The sequence below is a fragment of the Papio anubis genome, chromosome 4 (assembly GCF_008728515.1).
Source record: "Papio anubis isolate 15944 chromosome 4, Panubis1.0, whole genome shotgun sequence".
Lineage (NCBI taxonomy): Eukaryota > Metazoa > Chordata > Mammalia > Primates > Cercopithecidae > Papio > Papio anubis.
Window position 1 is genome coordinate 70,122,641 of NC_044979.1, and position 19,993 is coordinate 70,142,633.

Genomic DNA, 19,993 nt, shown 5'->3' on the forward strand with positions numbered 1-19,993 from the left:
CTTGAATTCCATCTTTTGAAAAGTGCCGATGTCAACTCCCTTGATGAATTTACAATCCCCCAACCAGTCATATGACCTGCAATTTGCAAAAACCTTAAACAGAGATAAAATGCAGTCTCCTTGAATTCAGCATCTGGCTTCTGCTTCCCATCCTGTAGCGCAACCTGCAGTCTAGCCACAGTGTTATCCAGACACACCGTTCATTCACTCAGTCAGTCAACATTTACTGGGTGCGTATCTGGTGCCAGGCACATGGTACACTAAGTATCCAGAGATCAACATTGTCGTCTCCACTCTGAGGACCACGATGCGGAGACAGATGAGTAATCTAGCAATTACCAGGTAATGGCGAGGTTCTAAATAGAAGTTTGCATAAAGCACTCAGACATCACAAACAGGCAACATATAACTTGGACCAGAGAGTCCAGAAGGTCTTTCAGGAAAAAGTGACCCTTGAACTAAAGCTACAAATAGAGGTAGGAGTTCAGCTGGCAGGATTAGGACAGGGCGTTAGGGAAGAGTAATCCACTATGAGAAGACACAGGGGCTGAGCATTCTGTTAATTTGGAGAGCTGAAAGTGTTCTGACATAAGCCTCTCCTTATAACCATACACTCTACTGTCACTCCCACCCTTTCTTTACTTGGCAAACCGTGACTCAGTGTTCCCTCTCTCACTAAACCACCCTCTCCCAGTAGCCTTTCTCCCTGCCCCCAGGAAGACTCAAGCCTCCCTTTAGGCTCTGACCTCACTCTCCCATACCATCAGCTCTGTTATGTTGAAGGCCGTTCATCACCACCCCGGTTCATCTGCATCACTAGGCCAGGGGCACCTCAAGGCAGAGTCCACGTTCTTACATCTTCTGTGAGGAGTACAATAAGTGTTAGCCAAATAAAGAGCTGAACCAATAAAGGAAACAGGAGATGGACAAACCACAGATACAAGTTTAGGGTAAATCTGCTTAAATGGATATGTAGAAGACTTTTCAGTGTATCATAGATGGAAAGGGGCTTCAAGTGTCATGAACCTGCTTATTTACAGAGCTGGGGACCACATTTTAAGTGTTGGTGGCACCTCAGGTGCAATTTTCATTTTCTTTGTGTTTCATTTGCAAAAGATTATTTTTGACTTTTAGAAAATACTCTTTTTCTTCTAACTTAAATATGTCTTGTTAATGGAACTTGTTAGTGAATTAATAGGAATGAAAATCTGGCATCAGAGACCACACATACTCTCCCTTAGTGCACAGGTAGCCAGTCATTGCTAATCATACATTAAACCCAAACTGTTTTTTCCAAAATGGTTTTTACAGGAAGCAAAATTAATTTTTAATTATTCTTTTCCTTTGCCCACCTTCTGCCCACTTTGCATTTTCTGTGTAAATGGTTCAGGGTTGTAAGCAGGACGGTTTGAGGTCTGGAATCTCAGTAGTTAAACCTGTAATTGAAAAAGAAAAGTCTAATGTATTTGTTTCTTTCCTGGAAATTTTTATAATATGACCATAATATTTCATAATCACTTTGAAACAGAACACTGGATATGGATGACGATAATGCCTATAAAAAAGTTTTGCAAACGCAAGCATTGTCAAAACAGAGGCAGCCAGGAAAACAATTGTACTTTATTAGGAGCAAGAGAACAGGGCTGAGATTCTGGCTGGACTTTTCATTGTTTATAAAACTTCCATAGGGTCTAATTTTGCATGTGACAGATTGGCTGTGTTCAAGTTGTGATTTTGAGCTGACATTTTCTCCCTTTTGTTGCTAAAGTTTAGTACTGTTGGACTCCTTTGTCCTTGATGCAAATTTTAGTGAGAACAAAGTGGAGCATTTCCAGATTAGCTGTATGTGCTGCCTGCAAACTTGATTGTCTCCTCTTGAAATAATGGTTGGGATTATTGAAAAGAAAGGGAGAAATGCCTTTTGCAGAGACACTGTTATCATAAGCGTTTATGTCAGAGACAATGCTTTTGTCTCTTTTCTCGTGTTACAACTCTTCCAGCTCTCTTGCCTGCCTCCTTCCCCCTCATCATCCAGCCCATCAATAACGTGACCTAGTTTGTGTAGATCTGTCTATTGATGTTAGTATTAATTAGTGCTTGAAAAAGTAACCAAGTATGAGTCTTAAAAGAATTTTTATTTTCTCACTTGCTAATGCTGGATTCATGTTTCAGCCAGGAACATAAATACATGTATTTAATCCTGATTCACTAGAGTAGGAAGCAGGGAGTTTGGCACTTACTGTGTACGTGCCACTCTTTGACATCACTGCCATGTCACCCACTAGTAAATAAATGCATGAACAATTTGAGCCCTGTATTACCATTTGGCCTAGTAGTGCCTACAAATCCTCAGATAAAGTGAATATGCTGCATTTCCTCTGTTGACAAAGAGTCAAACTGTAAAATATTTGAAGAGATTTATTCTGAGCCAAATATGAGTGACCAATGGCCCATGACACAGCCCTCAGGAGATCTTGAGAACATGTGCCCAAGGTTGTCAGGCTACAGCTGGGTTTTATACATTTTAGTGAGACATACGACATCAATCAGTACATGTAAGATGTATATTGGTTCAGTCCAGAAAGGTAGGACAACTGGACGTGGGAGCTTCCAGGTCACAGGTGAATTCAAGGATTTTCTGATTGACAATTGGTTCAGAGAGTTATTACCTAAAGACTGGAATCAATAGAAAGGAATGTCTGGGTTACCAAAAGGATGGAGACCAAGGCTTTATCATGCAGATGAAGCCTCCAGGTAGCAGGCTTCAGAGACAATAGAGTGTAAATGTTTCTTATAGGACTTACAGAGTCTGTCCTATCAGTCTTAAGGCCTGTATTGATGTTTCTGCTGGTCAGCTGTGCCTGAATTCCAAAAAGGAGACAGGTATAATGAGGCTCCTGTGTTATGCTCCCCTTCATCATGGCCTGAACTAGTTTTTCAGGTTAACTTTAGAATACGTTTGGCTGAGAGGAGGGGTCCATTCAGATGGTTGAGGGGCTTATAATTTTATTTTTGGTTTACACCTCTCATAATATCTAGTGGTCCTTCTCCTCCTCTGCTGGTTTCCAGCTTTATCTCTTGCCCTTTCTAACCTGTTGGTCTATCCATGTTTATCCAATATAGTTTGAATGACACCATCTGGCATCATTATTGGCAACATTATGATGCTCTGACTCCCTTGAACATAGAGTCCCTGTGGAAAAAGTGGGCAGTCTAAATTTTCCCACGTGGTTGGAGCCTCCCTGATCTGACTAGACCCAGTTTTCTGTGGGTTCTTTGAGTAATATCTAATACTGACATAGTGCTGACTGTGTGCTAGGTAGCATTCTCCTACCACATTGAGGTAGGTGCTGTCAACACCCTCCAGTTTACAGATGAGGAAATTCAAGCTCAGTGGGGTTATTTCTCAGCCCAAGCTTACATGGCTGGTAAATAGGGGAGCAAAGATTTGAACTCAAGGTGTCTTCAGAGCCTGGCCTCTTAACCCTGAATCTCCCCTTTCTAGGTGCTTAACCCTGAAACTCTGTTCTCAGTCAGTGATTTGCCATGATCATTGAGTATAAGAGCCATAGATCATGGAACAGAATATTCAAATGGAATGTGCCCAGTTACATGTGAGCTGGAATTGCCCATGAATTCCTTTCCCCAGATCAAACATTGTAGTGATAGAAAAGTAGATGGAGAAAGAAGGTAGACATACAGATAGAAAAAGGAAAACATGTGGGAAGAACAGTATTTTGGCAAAAGGAAACTGTAAATCACGTAATTACAAATTGTAACTGTAATGAGAGAATTTGAGCATTCTAAGCTGTCAACCCTGCCTTTTTGAAACATTATAATGCTCAGACAGAGGATATGGGGTAGAAATGGCAGAATTGTTGGAACTGTTAAATGATGAGACTGGAGTGAAAGACAAAAGCTTATGAAGGAATCATGAGGGACACATACAAACTTCATTCAGCAGCATGAAGATGACAGCTTATTGTTTGATTCATTAGCCTACTTATTAAGTTTGGACTTGATAAAATATAGCAGATTTAACTTGTCTTACCACATTCAGCTGTATTTGTTATAACACAGAGATTCATCTTGGGTGGCTCTTTAGCCGGGTTTGTTTTTACTGAAATAAAATCCCTGGCACACAATAATGGAAAAAAAAATACCAGAGTTTCATAATATGTAGTGTACTATTTTTCTACACTTGAGAATTTTGAGTGCTTTGGAAATAATAAGGCTGTTCCACAATTTCCTGCTCTCCACTAGGTTCTTGGAACGCCAAATGAGGACACATGGCCTGGAGTTCATTCTTTACCACATTTTAAGCCAGGTATGTTTCGTTAATTACAGATGACTAGGTGCTTCCTATATGCAAAAGGTGAGTATATAAATGTTCCCGCTCAAGCAATATACCACCTTGAAAAATTTTGGTTACTTTTTCCATTGTGTACTTTATCTATTAATGGAATTGTCCTTTTGTTTTCACAAATTATTTTTCTGATTTTCACCATATATACTTTATTTTATTTGACTGGTTGATTTTGCAGTAACCATTAATTTCATCATCAGTTAGACTGGCATCCATGTCTACAAAAACAAAATTTAAATTGGGGTGCTGTAACTCATCTGTGTCACTTCTTGCAATAAGTGACCAGGAAAAGTATTGGATTGTAAAAAGGAAAAATCATATTTTTATTTCTTTACAAAACTAATAAATATATGGTCTATAATTTGAGTTTAAACATGTAAGATGTTCTGAATGTTCTATTGTACAGCATTCAATATGTTTTCATGTAAAATATTTAAACCTAAACACTGAAAAATCTGAAAGAAATGTGAACTTTTAAAATAAGTTGTCCTTTTTTTTCACCAGTAGGTGGCAGGCGTGAAACTTTGTTTTAATAATTACACTTAACAGACGAATCTCAAACATGGTCTAATTTTTATAAGAGAGGAGAAAGGTTTGGAATTGAAAATATAATAAAATCAGTGGAACGAATTATTGTAAAAATTATTCTCTCGGTGGTTGTGTTTTTTTTTTTTTTTTCTTTTCTCAGTTATAAAACATGGCTTACAAAATGCAGACCCACCATAAAATTACTGAAAGGGATTTTATAGAAGCTCTAATAGTCTATTATCCTATGAGGGAAAAGAGCTATGAATAATATCTATTAGAGGAGCCAAATATATTATTTTGCTTCTCTTCCCCTCTTTTGGAGAACCATCAGGAATAAATTATCAGTTCCAAAGAATGACTGAGTTGGGAAACTATTTTTACTCTTAATATTTTTCTTCTGAAAGTGTACAGTGTGTTCAGAATTATTTTATCTTCTTCAACTTCCCTGAAGACTCTTTGTACTTTTGCTGGAAATTCTAAATGAATTCTATGTTCTGAAAGACTATAGAAAACTAACAATTTTAAATGGACTGACTCTTTTTTTAAGCAACCAAGAGGCATCCTCTAACGGATCCACGTGTTCTTAATGGAGTGAAGAGCACAGTTCTTTATAGACGATCCAATTGTGGGCACTTCAAGAAGGTTAATTTCCCTGTGTTAGGACCTAAAATTTTAAATTGTAGGCAGATAAAACAAGAAAATTTGAAAAGATTTAAAATGAATAAAGTTACAGACAGAAAGGAGAAATTAAGATGAAATCATTTGGCCTGCCTAGTTTCTGGATTAGAAAACATGGAGTAATTTATGTGCTTTTGTGGGAATAGAATTTATCTTCATCAACAACATACAAAAGCATGTATTAGTTGTATTTTGGAAAGTACTAGGATGTGGTACCCATTAAGATAACAGATTGTGAACTTCAAGACACCAGGGACTGTTCATTGTACATATGTGGTGTTCAATAAATGTTTGTTGCACTTGATTGTATTGAATGTTAGAACAGACATTGTGTATGTGACTCCTCTGGTGGGCATATACAAACTAGAATATTTATGTTTCAGTTATTAACATTAGGTGTAAGCCCCACAACAGACACATAACACATAGAAAGTAATAGGAAAACAGAAAAATAACATACGAAGATAGTGGAAAGCATGGGTGGTGATGAGCAAGAAGGTTATTCCAGGCAAAGCTCAGGGCTATGAACCATAGCACATAAGTATGATAAGTGTTTCCTGAGTTTGCTTGAAAGGAGTCAAGAGGAGACAAAACAACAGACTGAGTCAAAGGAAGCAAATCTCCGAGTCCTTCCCCAAGCAACACTTACCAGACCATCCAGGGGAGCCCCCAGTCCCTGACCTCGTAGATCTCATAGTCCTGGAGAATAAAATATACAATCCCAAATGAGGAAAATATCAGTGCTAGGGTCCGCCTGTCCCAACTCCACTCTCCAGCTCCTTGATCTACCCCAAGGAGTGCCCTAGAGAGTCTGGAAAAGATAATCTGAGACATAAGGACAAACTTTGTTTAATTTTCTAATACATAATAAATTTAAGCAATTTAAAATGTCAAGCAATAGGAAAAAGGAGCATAGTGCAGAGCCGCCTCCCCTCTGCCAACTTCCCTAGAACCACTGACCCCACCACAGGCCCCCAGCGTATTCTTATGTTTCTTTCCTTTATGTAAATGTAAGAAATTAATATTAATTTTTACTTTTCTCATATTAAACACAATTCCTCATCTTATTTTTCTCATTAATGCATCTCATCGATCTTCTCATGTCACTGCAAGGAGGAGACCAATGTAGTGTCCCTCTTGTCTCACAGAGCTGCATTGTTTTCTGGTGTATGGATTTAACCCATTCCCTAATTAGGGACAATTGGGTTGTTTCCATTGCTTTGCTATTACAAATATTAATGCACTGAGTAGCCTTGAGCCTGTACATACACATACACATTGCACATATGCAAATATATCTGAAGGATAAATTAAGAGAAATAAGGTTAAAGAGCCAACAAGTATAGACAATTACGATTTTGACCACTTTCATCAAACTGTTGTCCAAAGGAGTAGTATCTGTTGTCTCTGTTGCCAGAATACAGGAGAATACTTCTTCCCACAGCTGCTTCTCCTCTCTATGCTATGTGACCAAACTTTTGGATTTTGCCAGTTAGATGACAAAAGGAATTTCAGTAAAATTTTAATTTGCATATGCCTTATGATGAGGTTGAGCATCTTTTGATATGTTTCAGGATCATTTCTATTTCCTTTTCTCTGAATTCTTTTTATCTTTTGGCCAATTTACAGTTGAGTTGTGTGGTTTTTAAAATCTATTTCTAGAAGTTCTTTGTATTTTATTTTATTATTTTATTTTTAGTGATGTTGCCCAGGTGGGAGTGCAGTGGTACGATTACAGCTCACTGCAGCCTCGACCTTCAAGTGATCCTCCCTGCTCAGCCTTTCAGGTAGCTGGGACTAACTATAGGTGCATGCCACTATGCCTGGCTAATTTTTTTTTTAATCTTTTGTAAAGATGAGGGTCTTGCTATGTTACCAGGGGTGGTCTCGAACTCCAGGCTCAAGCAATCCTCCCACCTCTGCCTCCCAAAGTGCTAGGATTACAGCATGAGCCACCATGCCTGGCTGAGTTCTTTATATTTAAGATAAATTATCCCTTTGTCCATGAAAAAACTTTTGCTTCTTTAAAATTTGAAAAATGATCCTTTCTAATTTTTAAGCAATTTTGAAATAATCATTGTCTTATGTCTCTCATGTCTTCCTTGACTTGCCTAACTGAGTAAGTTTTGCCTTGAGAAAAAAGCCCATGGTATTTTTAGAATAGTGGAGTTATGATTTAAAAAAAAAATGGAGAGAGAGGAAGTCTTGTTATTTTGGCCAGGCCAGTCTTGAACTCTTGGTCTCAAGCAATTCTCCCACCTCAACCTCCTAAAGTGCTGGGATTACAGGTGTGAGCCACTGTGCCTGACCACAATTTTTTTAAAGACCAAATTTCTGTTATAGGTATATGTACAAATTCATATATGTGTATCTGTGTAAGAAAAACCAATTTGGGTTTTCAAGTGGATTACTTTATGGCTATGATCTAGGCCATGAATAAATCTTTTGGTTTTAACATATGCTAACCTAATTTCCTAGTAGTTGTTTTCTTAAATAACTTACTTTTTTAGTTAATGTCTACGAAATAAGTTAAATACACCTACTATTTCAGCAATATTTCCTGAGCACCACTTGTATGTCTAGGGACTGGAGATGTTGCATTGAACAAAATGCAAATGATCCTTATCGGGAGAGACATATAGTAAGTGAAATATATCATATATTGGGTGGTGATAAGTACTGTGGAGGAAAATAGAGCAAGAAACTGGTTCAGGAAGTTCTAGGAAGGGGGGTGATTTACAGTTTAAATAGGTTGATCAAGGAAGGCCTCCCTGAAAAGAAGACACTTGACTGAAGAATATGAGAGGCAGAGCCAAGATGATATTTGAGGGAAGAACTCTTCAGGCAGAGACAAAAGCAAGCACCAATGCCCTGAATGGGGAGGAGTGGAGGGCTGATAATGAAATCACAGATCACATAGGGCCTTGAGGGATACTCTTGAGTCCTTTGCCATTGATCTGAGTGAGGTAGAAAGCTCTAGAAGATTTTGAACAAGGCAGCACAGGAGCTGGTTTATGTTTTAGTAAGACCACCCCATCTATTATACTGAGAATTGGGGGCCAGAGAAGAAGCAGGGGGGACCCCTTAGGTGGCTATAATGGGAATCCAGGGGAGATGCAATGAAATGTACTGTGAATAAAATGACCTTCCCTTTTCAACTCCTATGATTATCCCAGAACTCAATATGGTTTTCCCTTGGAAAAAAATATATAACAAAAATGGAGAAATATTTTTAAAATAATTCCTGAAATAGTGAAAGAACAATTAGTTAAAAACTGAACTTTATTCTTTACTATATAACCTGTATATCTTCTTCTGTGCTTACACAAAACTTCTTAAACTCAGCATATTCCCATAGCAACCAGGCAACTATAACAGGTCCCAATGGTATTATATATTATAAAGTATGTGCGTGTTACATGCAATAAGGAGTCTGTGTAAGTCTCATTTGTGTTGCTATAAAGGAATACATGAGACTGGGTAATTTACAAAGAAAAGAGGTTTGGTTGGCTCCAGGATCTGCAGGCTGTGCAAGAAGCATGACACCTGCTTCTGGTGGGGGCCTCAAGAAACTTCCAATCATAGGAGAAGGTGAAGGGGGAGCATGCATGTCACATGGTAAGAGAGGGAGCAAAAGAGAAGAGAGGACTTCCCTAAAGTTAGTGTCAGAGGTGTAAGTAGATCCCAGGTCTCCGTGGGTCTTAGTCGAGTGTGCTTTTGCTTTTGTTTTTGTTTTGCAGCCTCCATTATGAAATAGCATTCTACTGAATGTGCATCACAATTTCTCATTGTCCTTCTAAAGAACAGTTTACTGATAATTAGACTATTTTAAAAAGCAGAAAAGTAGAGAAGATCTGATCTCTGGGAAAATATGTACACCAATACACATCAATATTACAATATTACACCAATACAAGACTCTTTTTAGCAACCAGATCTCTCACCTGAATTAATAGAATAAGAACTCACTCATTATCCTGTAGAAGACACTGAGTTATTCATGAGGGATCCGCCCCCATGACCCAAACACTTCCCTCCAACATTGGGGATCGCATTTCAACATGAGATTTGGAGGGGACAGACATCCAAACTATATCAGAGTCTAACCTTGGAAGCTGCTGTTTTTCTGTCATTTACTTCTATTTAAATTTCTCTTAAAAGCAATGGAAAATAGGCCTATTTCATTTTTGAACCCGATTACCTTCCTGTTTCTTTTCCCTTACCCTCAGGGTTCCGTGGTTAATGGTCTTTTAAAAGTAGGTCTCCTTGTCTCCCCCTTCCTCTCTCATTCCAGAGTGTCTCCTTTTATCACTGTGTTCAGGATGCTTGCTGTGGGAAAGTCTCGAGGTGAGAGGTTGTGCTGTGGTGTTCTCAGTACTTCAGTAATTCCATAACTTGGGGTGAGATTCATCACAGGCAAACCCCATGCTCTAACACAAAGTAAGAGTCCACTGTTAAAATAAGTCATACTCCTTTCCATGGGTTCATAGTTATTCGCTAACAGGAGGCTTTTGCATAAGGCTCTCTGCTATAAATTCCTTCTAGGATAATGAGAGGTTCCCCTGTGTGAGTCCCAGGATCACTTTCTCCTACCAGCTTTACCCCCTTTTTGTATCCCATCGACAGGTGGTGTGGTTCAGATGTCTCCGCTAAAGTGGCAGTGCCATTTTTTTTGTTGTTGTTATAAGACAGACTTATCATTTTTAAAAGATGCATCTTGCATACATGTTTGAGGGGTTGTTTAAGCTTCATAGAATTGTGGTAACCCCAGATCAGGGCAGAATATGTGTAGACATTTGAGGTTCTCCAGACCGGTAGAATCAGAGTAATGGATGAAGAGTTCTGGCAAGGCTTTGTAATTTCCAGCTGTCAAGGAGTACCCCGGGCTGCATGAGCTGAGAGTGCCAGTGGTGTTTGATTGTGCCTTAAGCAAAGTGAATGTTTGAGCCAGAGGAAGCCCCAGGGAGCATCTAGTCTGGCTTTCTTCTTGTGAGGTTAGGAACCTCAGGTCCAGAGATGCTAAAGAACTTCCCTAAAGTTAGTGTCAGAGGTGGAAGCAGATTCCAGGTCTCCCTGGGTCTCACTCCCTGAGTGTGTTTGTGTTTTTGTTTTTGTTTTCCAGCTTTCATTATGAAATAGCATTCTACTGAATGTGTATTACAATTTCGCATTGCCCTTCTAAATAACAGTTTACTGACGGTTAGACTATTTTAAAAAACAGAGAAGTAGAGAGGATCTGATCTCTGTATTTGGTAAAATATATACACAAAACCACCAATAACACTTGTATGAAATGGGTTAGCCCTGAAATAACATGTAGATTCCATGTATAAATGCTTCCAACAAAAGGGACATTCAAAAACTATTTAATGGCTGATTATTCAGGAGCTCAAAAAGGAAGGCACTGTGAAGTTCAGTGAGGAAAAAAATGCTGCTAGACCGGAAGCGATTAAAAGTAATGAAATTTAGAATAAAATAATTATATTTTCCAAAATCAAGCAAGAGAATAGAGCATTTCTAAAGTGGTTATATTATTTCTAAGGGAAAGTTATCCAATAGAAAAGGCTGTTTGATTCAGGAAACTTTGAAGAAAATGGACAGTCTCCCAACGAATGAAATAATGTAAAGAATTTGCCATTGGAGGCAATTGGGGAATGGTGATACTTTAAACACACTGTGCCGAAAACTAATTCTACAGATACATTGACCTTAAAGGGAATGTTTACGTATGAACTTAGCTGTATCAAGGCTTTGTAATGAAGCAAAACAAACAAACAAAAAAACTTCTCTTTAAGTCCTTCCTCTTCTCTGGCCTGACTGGGACCCCAAAACCAAACAGATCCACACGTTTTTGTTCCAGAGGGAGGAAGTAAATCATTTCAGAAATAGAATACTATGGTGATAACACCTTACATTTTATGCTATATTTTATTATTTGCAAAGCATTTTAATATATTATCTCATTTGATAGTTAGAATAACTGCATTATAATAATGCTTTTTTCCTAATATTGTTATCCCATTTACAGATGAAGAAACTAGGAAATCGAGGCTCAGAGAGATAGTGTGACTTGCCTAGAGATCTCATCCTTCCAGGCTATAGCAGAGCCAAAACTCAAACCCAGGTCTTTCAACTCTAAGCCATTCTCAGTGATGCCTCCTCCTCTCTTTAAGAGAGCTTCGCTGCCCGTAGACCTAGACCTGTGAAGGAGAAATGTCAGGCTCTTCCCAACTCTGTCTTGTGGCATCTTGGAAAAGACCTCTGTCTTCCTGGACATTCCAGATCCACCCTCCACTTGCTGGGTATGGGCATATTCTTCCACCCTTTAAACCTATGCCTCCAATAAATCTTCAGCTCCAAAATGTCCTCTGCAGACGTTTAGTCTCAGATGTGTAGTCCTTAATACATAATGTCGGAACTGCCCACTTTCCTCATTTTCAGAAGTGAGGATGTTTGAACCTTTAGCCTTTACTGACATTCTTGGCTTTTCCTGAGTCTTTTAGAAGGTGATAGAAAAGCTGTGGATGCAGCAGAAATTGTTGTTGGGGTGGGATATTCCATGCAGGAAGACTAGAGGGGGGCGCCTCTTTGTGCTGTGATGTTGCCCTGCACAGACCACACCTGCAGTGAGGGGAGGCCTGTGAAGTGCTGAGATACCTTCCTTACTCTTCTAGAAGAATCATGTCCGCTCCATCCAGCCTGCAGACTTCCTACTAAACTGTTTTTACATTCCCTTCAATATTTGTTATTTATACTCTACCTATTTTTAAGAAGATTTGAGCTAGCTGACATAATTGATATAAAAGTACTTTCAAACTGTTAGGGGCATGTAACTGCAAAATATTATTTTTTTACCATTTATACCATGTCCTCTGCCTGCTATCTCCTTTCCCACTTACTCTTTACACTTTGCCTCAGGAATTTTAAAATTTTTTTATGATTGATAGCAACTATAATGATTATGGGTTAGGTCTAGGCGTATGGGCTGTAACTATGTGATGGTTATTAAAATGGACTTTAAAAATCATTATATAAATATCTGGCTTTTATCTCAGATTTTATTGCTAAAAGCCTTGTTGGTCTGCTTGACATAAGCCTTAGGGTATTTAGAGCTCTCTCCACTAACCATCAACTATCACCTTTGTGAACTTTGCTGTCCCTCCTCCCATAAATAAATGCTACTTTAATCACATAGTGAAAAAGCCAATTAATTACTAAATTTATGAACTATGTGGACGTTATAAAGCTAAGGAAGTAAAATATGTAAACATGACAGGAAGGGCAGACTTCACTTTCTGATTGAGTCAGCCATACTGGGAGGTCGCTGGTGGTTGCTGGAGAGCAGATGCTAAAGTTGAGAGTCGGTGTTTCCATCAGCAATAACTGCTTTACGTCTGCTCATGAGCTTGGATTCTTATTGAGTGCTTACTAGGTGCCAGGCAGTATTGTGGGTGCTAAAGATGCAGTCGTGAACAAAGCAGATGAATCCTTTTTCTTGCAGAGCTTACATGCTAGAGAAGGGACTAATAATAGACAAATTACAACTTACTATGCCTGTGAGCACAGGGAGAGCGGCAAGAGACAATTCAGGGGGACAGGTCCTTGGAAAGTCAAGGTGAAGAGTCAGAATTTTACTTGAAATGTGAGTGGAATCATCAGAGGGTTTTCAAGAGGGGAAGAAATCAATGCTTTATGTTTTCAGAAAGACCTACAGGCTACAAAAAGTCACGGACTCATTTCAGAGCTGGAAAGAGGTTTCATTTGAAGTGTGAAATCCTTGATTGGTCATTTCTGCCTGCAACCCTGGGTCAAGAAGGGTCTATAAAGGCAAGTACTAACTCACAGGGAAATTATTCTCCTACCAGTTAGCAGTGATGCCACAGACACGAAGGATATTTTTCCTCACAGGTCCATAGCTGACCAGGGATTTGATATAAAATAAGTCAGAGATATGACCAATGATATGAAATAAAAATAAAAAAGAAACAACCAAAAACCTTGATAATCACTTAAAAATGCAGAATAGCAATTCATTTCCTCTACAATAGGTAGATTAAGGAGGGAAACCCCTGTAGGAATGTTATAAACCCATTTCAGTGCAAAGGAGGGACGATCTGTACTTTGTCTGGATGTACTTGAAGAATTTCACATTTATTTTCACTAGAGGGCATCAGTAATGATGGAGACTAGCAGAATGTCTAGAAAATGCCAGAAAAAAAAGTAATAAGATTAAATTTTCAAGGGAAAAGGAAGTTCTACTGATAGCCGACTTATTTTTTTAAATCCTAAATAAACTGGTTTTATTAGTTCTACTCCCTGGAATTTTGTAAAATTCGTTTTGGGAGTTATTCACACCTCACATCGCTAAAGTTGATATGGAGGGCCAATCACCATATAAAGGCTTCTTTACCTCTTCAGTAATTCCAACCCACCTAAGAGTATTGAAAGTCTTGTATACTGTCCAATTTGTATGATTTGGTTAAAGTCATATTGAAGAAAAGAATTAAACATTTAGCCTAAGAATTTATAGCAGAATTCGATGAAGACATGGATGATTTACTTGATACTGAAAGAACTGTCATCTCTTTTAAAATAAAACATTTGATTGAGTGGTTATATACCAGTGGCATTTCCATAAACTGGCCATACACTTTTAATTGCTTTCCTAAGTTTGTAACCTAATGTTTTATGTTTATCCTTCCCACACATGAATGCCAGCAAGTATATAACTAGGAATCTATGCATTGTGTAAAGTCCTCCATAACTCCTGACCCTGAGCTTTTAGGTACCTTTCCAAAAACTTTTTAAAAATCAAGATCTTAGGAAGGGAGATGAGGGGACAGGAAGTTTGGATGTAAAACAAGAAAATGTTACCCCTTGTTTTCAAGTTGGGTGTTGACCACAGTACCTTGTGTAGGACACTGTAGCTTTAGGGAAGAAATGGGACTTCACCAAGCCAGAAGCTTGCACAGGTGTCCAATTTGAGCAGTGATTCCACACCACTATGAGAGATTCAAGACTAAGTGGTTGAACCAAGGTTAGGATGAAGATTTTCTCTCTTAGGTGCCTGGAAATATTGGATGCACAGAGAACAGCATGGTGTTCGGTAATCTGAGTATTCATATAAATTTTTCAGCATTTGAAAGTTCTTAGAAACACACAATAATGGCAAAAATTTTAAGTGTCACATAGTTGATGATGCTAGTTTGCATTGTATAGCTCTTTCCTGTGTATCAAGTGCTTTCATGGATGCTATCTCAGGAGGTCCTCCCACTAAGGAAGGTAGACATGGCAAATGGACAAAGCTGAAGCTCACTGAGGAAAATACTGTTTCATGACACAAAAACAAACCACCACAAAGGTGTACTATACCCCACTAAGTATCTGCCAATTACTATACCCGGGTGAGCTGGGTTTCAGCTCGTGTTGGCTGGGCCCTGCGTTTCTGGGCTTCTAGCTGAAGGTTTCGGGTATGTTCTACATCCCTTTAATCCTCTTCGGAGTGGCGACTATGGAAGAATGTCCTTCTTACAGTGAAAGGCAGGACACAAAAGAGCAGACCTAAGGCCACAGTCACATTTCAAATCTGTTTGTGTCATTACCACTGTTCACACAAACTGTCGGTGGGGCAGAGAAGTATCATCCATTCATGAAAGCTGGAAGAGAGGAGGGAGTGATTATTTGCTGAATAATCATCTCATCTCCCATAGTAGGTTCTGACTCCTAGGCTTGTCAGCTACTCCTAGCTAAAACAAGTGAGTTCATTTTTTGCTGTTTAAAAAATCCTTTTAGGCCATTATCACATGGCTCCTTCAAGACAAATGCATGACTATGGAATAATAACTCTTATTCTAATACATAGATGAAAGAAAAAACCTTCACTTCCGATACTTAAGATGCAAGCATCTTACCCCCAAAATGTTGAAGTCAGACCAACAGGATGATAAACTGACTACTAATTATTCGCTCTGGCGTAAGATCTGATAAGATTTCCTTTACGTACACTGTCCTTCATGCAGCACTGGCAGAGAGCATCTTTGTAGCTAACAGACAATAATACTCCCAATGGAGATTGTTTAAAAAGGACGTAAGTATGTATGTAAACAGGTGCTTGTGCCTGTAGAGCCAGCTTTGTAAATCCATTTAATAATCTCTCAACTGTAAAAAAGGAGGACAATTGACATCCTCTCAGAATGCCAATCCTGACTCTCCACTAGTGCATTAGAATCACAGGATTCTGTATCAGGAGTTAGAAGAGTATCAATGTATTTATGGATTTTATTAATTTAACTGTTGCCTCAAAATGAGTAATGTAGGGTAGATGAAGCATTTGCCCTCCCAGGAGTAATACTGCTTTCGATATACCATGTGTCTCCTTCCGAAGTATATAACTGTACAAGATGGTCAGTTTTTTGAGTATATTATTATTAATAGTTGCAGTAGCAATATTAATAGCTAACAGATATTGAGTGTTTTATTTATGTGTCAGAACTTACCAGCGTTTGAGATGCATTTTCTTATTGAACATTTGTAGTAACTATGAAGTAGGTATTGCTATTATCCCAATTTGAGATATGGGGAAACTGAGGCACAGCATGATTAATCTGTTCAAGGTTTCTAGAATTTGAAAGACATATGTTTCTCATTCCCTATAAACACAAGACAGATTTATTCTCCTAGACTTAAAAAGGTAAGGCACTTTGACAGCAGGTGGAAAGGGAGTTGGGAGTGAGGAATGTTGCGAATCTTGTTTGTGTGAATGTTCTTATGCCTGTTTTTCGTTACTGGTCAAGGAGTTTTGATCTGTTTGTTCTGCTACTAGCTTTGTGCATTATCAGGGTAGCACTTCAAGTCTCTGCCATTTAAGACCCAGAGGGGTGTCATGGTATAATGGCTAGAAGCATAGACTCCAGATCCACACTGTCTAGGTTCACATCTCTGCTCTGTCACTTATGAGCTGTGTAACGTGGACAAATTGGTCAATGTCTCTGTACCATTTCACCATGTAAAAAATGAAGATAATCATAGCCCCTACCCGTAGCATTATTGTGTGGATTACAGTGAGTTCATATTTGCAAACCACAGAGGATACAAGAAACATCTGTTAAATATCAAATAGGAATCGTGGGTATCCTAGCTCTTTGGTAATAGTAGACTGGGATTAGAGTCCTGGTTCAGTCTCTGTCACTATAGCCTGCATTATGGCCTCAGGCAACTCAACCTTTCTAGCCTCAGTTTACCCATTTATAAATTAAGGGTTAGGCCACCGGGTTGTTTGGGTCCCATCTAGCACTGTCTGGAGCTGCTCTGTCTTCCCCTTTAGAGAGTTTGGATGGGGGATTTGGAAGGGGAAGGGGATGCACAGAGAGTGAGACACAACATCTTTCTCCTACTGTCTTTTCTGGGAGCTGTAAATTTGTTCTTGTTTATGAATAGTATGCTTTAGACTTTAATAACTGCCTAACTGATTAAACTTAGTTCTCTAGAGAAAAATGTCTTGTGGAAAGAGAATTAGTCTATGACTTTTAGATAGAGGAAGGTGTAGATGGTTTGGAAACCTCATCTGGGAATATGCATTCACTAACCCCACAATGTTATTTGTATATTAGAAACACAAATGTTATCACAAGCAATAATGTTTAATGAATACGGTAGAACATTTGTTTCCAGAAGTTACTCAAAGATTACTCATTTAGAAAAGCACACTGTTAGTAATTGAAGGATGATTTGCTATAGCCAGGGCAAGTCAGGATGATTTTGCCTCACGTGTAAAGGACTGAAGAGGCTGCTCAGCATTTTAAGGTAGCTCTACTGGGTGGCAGTGACAGGGCAGTGCAATTCTGTTCCGCATTGATGTGTTACATCAAAACCTCTCACTGATAATGCTGGGGCTGTGTCAAATCTGAGCCATTAAATATCGTAGGAATATCAAGTGTTTTAAAGGTGTGGATTGCAGTTTAGAGTAACATACATATTATTCTAAAATGACTGTTGGAATCACCATGCCCATTTGGAGTTAAGATATCTAAAATCCTAAGATTTTGGGAAAAGTCTGGCCCTCTTTATTTGAGGTAAACTCTTTTCTACTGTATACAAATACTGCTTTACTTCTGTTCCAAGAACTATAGATTCAGTGTTTAAAATATCTTGATCAGAATGTTGACTGCAATGTTCACTGATGGCTTGGTTTTCCTAACAGATATAAGAAAGTAAAACATGCATAAAAATTCTTGTGAATAGTTGTGAGTGTAGCTTTCTTCTATTGAAGGCCTCTCAGTATTGGTTCGCATGATTTGTTGGAGGCTACTTGTGACCTTGTATGTTTGCTGCCCCACTGTATTCGTAGTCTCTAGCAAATTGCAGACACACAGTAAGTATTTGTAGAATGAATGAATAAATACTGTGCCTTCTATCCAAAAGGATTTGAGTGTGTTATATAAAGAAATAATTAGGGTAATTGTTTGAAATATAACCAGAGTGATTTATGACAGTGTTAATTGTTCATCCTTATAAGAGACTGGAGCCTTTTGCCTTCACGAAAGCAACCCCCAGAAAGGCACTGGGCTCAGCATCTCCGCCAGATGATGACATGCCCTTCAGTATGGCCACAGCCTTTTGCTTAAATCATTACTACTTTTTTACCAGCTCAGTAGGAGTAAATGCATATGTTACAATGACAAATAATCCTAAATTGAAATTGTGAGTAACTGAATGTATGATTTAGAAGAGTTAATTATGAAGAACAGCTAGAATTTCATATGGCATTTAAACATACTCATTTTTATATTGATTTATAAACTAATGCTTGTTCCATGGTATTGTCTATATTCTATGATGTCAAAGCCATTTGCAAAAGATCTACTGAAGTTTGAGCCTTGTATAATCCTTCTGTGGACCCCCCTCCTTGTCTGCTCACTCCCCCTCCTCCCAAAAAAAGAAAGAAAAGTGTGAGCTACAAATCTAGTTTCAGCCTTTCAAGTCCTTTGAACATAGTTGAAGTTTTTTATTGGTTGTTTGAACTTTTTATTCATATGTCTTCCTGTCATTGAAGTTAAAAACACAGCAGTATAAGATACAAAAACATTGGTGAGAAGAGAGTAAGGAAAATTAAAATTAATCTCCTGAAGTATACACTGCATGCTTGTATGCAAATGAGTAAAATCCAATTTGGGTTTTATCTTCCTGTGGGTTAAAGTTTGCTTTGTAGTGCCTCAAGACATTTCAGGTGTAGCTTTTTTAAGCCAGGAGACTTTACAATAGGCAGCATTGTTCTCCAGTTGTTTTCCTGTGGAATGTCAACGAATTGCAGTGCTTACCTGCATGGCGGTTTGAGAGAAAACCTTTCCAATCTTCTGTTCCCTGCCCTGTCACTTAGCAAGTGATTTCTTCTCAGCAAGCTCTCCTCCCTGGTCTCCTGCTGTGTTGGGATCATCCTCTGCAATGTCCCTGCACTAAGAGGAGAAGGTGAAAATCAGCCTGCAGGTTCAAATTAATTGCACTTCTCAGTTATGCTATGAGTTAGCCAGTGCTTTAAATAATGACATTCTAAACTTCTAGTTTAAACATAATTGGAAAGAGAAAGTTGACATTAAAGTAATAAGTGAGAGTAAACTTAAGTGAAGGAGAACAGTGTAAAACGTTCATATGCAAATACTCAAATACTCTGATAAAATTATTCATAAGCAGTTGACTATTTTATTAAATATGCTTGTTATCAACTTGGGGCACCAATTTCAGCACCTTTTTGTTTTCAAAACTTACATGGCTAATTATATTGTTTTAATCTATTGGAACATTACTTTTATTTATGATGGAAGTAGTTTGTAAAATAAAATTTTTTATTCTAATTATAAATGTCATGTTCATTGCAGAAAACATTAGAAATGGCTCCATTTGAAATTATGTACTTTGGCAGTTATGATCTGAAAGCTGTTGGATATAAACGATGAGGCTCTGTGTGTTCCTGGAGCTAGCTTCTCGTGTTTGAGTTTGTCCTGTCTTCATTTGGAAAAGAAACAGATGCAGTTAGTGGCTCCAGCTGTAGTCTCTGGTGGGAACTCTGTATCCATACTGTAGCGTTTTTCATTCTGTATCTGTAATTCTATATTTTTTCGATGCCACCGAACTGCAACCAGGACTTAGTTATTTTTGTGTGCCTATTGCCCAGTGCAGCACCTGGCACACAGGCAAATGCCCAGGCAATATTTGCTTAAAAAGTTAAGGTTTTATGTGAATATTGATGGAAGGTAAACCTGAGAACGAGGCTTTATTCTTTTTTATTTTTTTTATTCTCATATGGCATGTTTCACTATCAATTTAGTCTCTTTTGTGCACAGCTAAAATTGACATTGTGTTTCTGGAAAAAAAAATTATATTAGCATATCCTGTTAAGCTCTAAAAGAGGCAATTCTTAGAACTAAT

At 38.3% G+C, this 19,993-nt stretch overlaps 1 protein-coding gene across 9 annotated transcripts in view; it reads left to right on the forward strand.

Moving 5' to 3' along the window:
- The window catches only part of CDK14 (cyclin dependent kinase 14), a 581,124-nt gene that overhangs the window by 424,466 nt on the left and 136,665 nt on the right, over positions 1–19,993 (forward strand). For all 9 annotated transcript variants that reach the window (XM_017956186.2, XM_021935106.2, XM_031664857.1 and 6 more), the window contains 1 exon segment: positions 4,264–4,327. In XM_017956186.2, the coding sequence (XP_017811675.2) occupies positions 4,264–4,327 (64 nt within the window).